The following is a 1,572-nucleotide window of genomic DNA, read 5'->3' on the forward strand; positions in this document are numbered from 1 at the left end:
ATCAAATGATGGTTGTGAGAAAATTAAGCATAAAAAAGAAAAAGTATTAGAAATTCCATCATTTAATAGTAAATCTGTTAAAGAAAGAATACCAAGACCATGGAAATCTTTAGAAGATTTAACTTTTCAATGGAAAGAAATTGAAGTTGAAAATTCTTGGTTTAAAGTTAGATATATAACACCAAATATGTTCTTTAATCTTTGGGCTCAATCAAAGAATTCAAATCCACTTGGTAATTGTGGTATTACTTTTGTTGATTCACAAAGTTTTTATTTTGATGTTAAAGTATTAGAAGCCAATAGTGAAGAAGAGGAAGCCATGGCTAGACTTGCATCAAAAGGAGCTTTAATGAAAAGAACTGTAATAGGAGCTTTACAACCTTTTAGAAGCTTTTCCAGGCAAAGCACTACTATTTATGAAAGTAGTAATGAGCTAGCTTTTAAAAAAATTAATAGTAGTAAATATTCAGATGCAATATTAAGATATTCAAGAACAATAAATAGTTGGCTTCTTGAACAAATTAATAATAAGGTAATTGTACTTTTTGATCATCTTTGGGAAGGAAATGCTTCAATAAGAGGTGATCGTGTTTCACATGAATCACAGACTTTTCTTGATATAATGAATTGTTGTTCTTGTAAACCTGAGCGTATTTTCATTTTAGCTGGAGGATTTGCTTCACTTAGTCCAAGATATGAAGGATGTATTGATGAAAATCCAATTTGTTCAGAATTCTCTGATAATAATTTACCATTCAGATTTGCATGTGAATCTATTCCTTTGTTTCCTATTCTCACTCATTTTTGTGTTCTTACTTGTGATATTGGAATACTTGTACATAATGATTGGGATAAATATAAAGATAAGTTTAACATATCAAAAATTGTTAATTTGACAAATCAGCCAGAAATCTTCAATTTCCCAAAAAATTCAAAAATTAAATATTATAGCGTTCCTTGTTATAATACAGAAACTCCAGATTATTGGGGAGTTGTTAATATTATTAGACAAACACATCATTTACGTAAATCTGTATTATTAGTAGATAACACTGGCGATTACCATTCACTTAATATTGTGGCATTATTTTTAATTGAATTAGGTTATAAACCATCTGAAGTTATTCAATTTATTACAGAAAGAAAATTTGGATTCACTTTTGATGGATTTATTCTTGATTTGTTTGAGGAGGTTTATTGTAAAACTAAATCAACTCCAGAAAAACTTCGTCCTGTTAGGCCTCCTATTCAATTTCCAATTGATAAAGTTGTTGATCTTGAATTTGAAGAAAAAGTTATTAAAATTATTCAAAGTATTTTTTCAGAAAGAGCTTTCAAAAATAAAGAAAAGATTTATGAATGTCTTAAAAATATTGGAATTATACTTAAAAATGTGATTTCATTTCCAAATAACCCCTTCTATAGAATAATAAGTCTTTGAAAATGAAATATTTTAAAAATTCGGATGGGCCCATTTTAGTCCAAGGAATTGGAGATTCTTTCAAATATTCTGGTTTTGGAACGCCTTTGAAAAAGAAAAAGGGAAAAAAAGCTTCCAGCTGCATAACAGAG

At 28.3% G+C, this 1,572-nt stretch overlaps 1 protein-coding gene across 1 annotated transcript; it reads left to right on the plus strand.

Annotated features, from left to right (window-relative positions):
• The first annotated feature begins 187 nt into the window (after positions 1–187).
• Chro.30433 (hypothetical protein) lies at positions 188–1,441 on the plus strand. The annotated part of the gene is made up of 1 exon (XM_659940.1): positions 188–1,441. One exon carries the CDS (start codon positions 188–190, stop codon positions 1,439–1,441), a length of 1,254 nt encoding a protein of 417 aa, XP_665032.1.
• Positions 1,442–1,572: the final 131 nt, after the last annotated feature.

Source organism: Cryptosporidium hominis (genome assembly GCF_000006425.1).
Source record: "Cryptosporidium hominis TU502 chromosome 3 CHRO013167, whole genome shotgun sequence".
In the NCBI taxonomy this organism is placed as follows: Eukaryota; Apicomplexa; class Conoidasida; order Eucoccidiorida; family Cryptosporidiidae; genus Cryptosporidium; species Cryptosporidium hominis.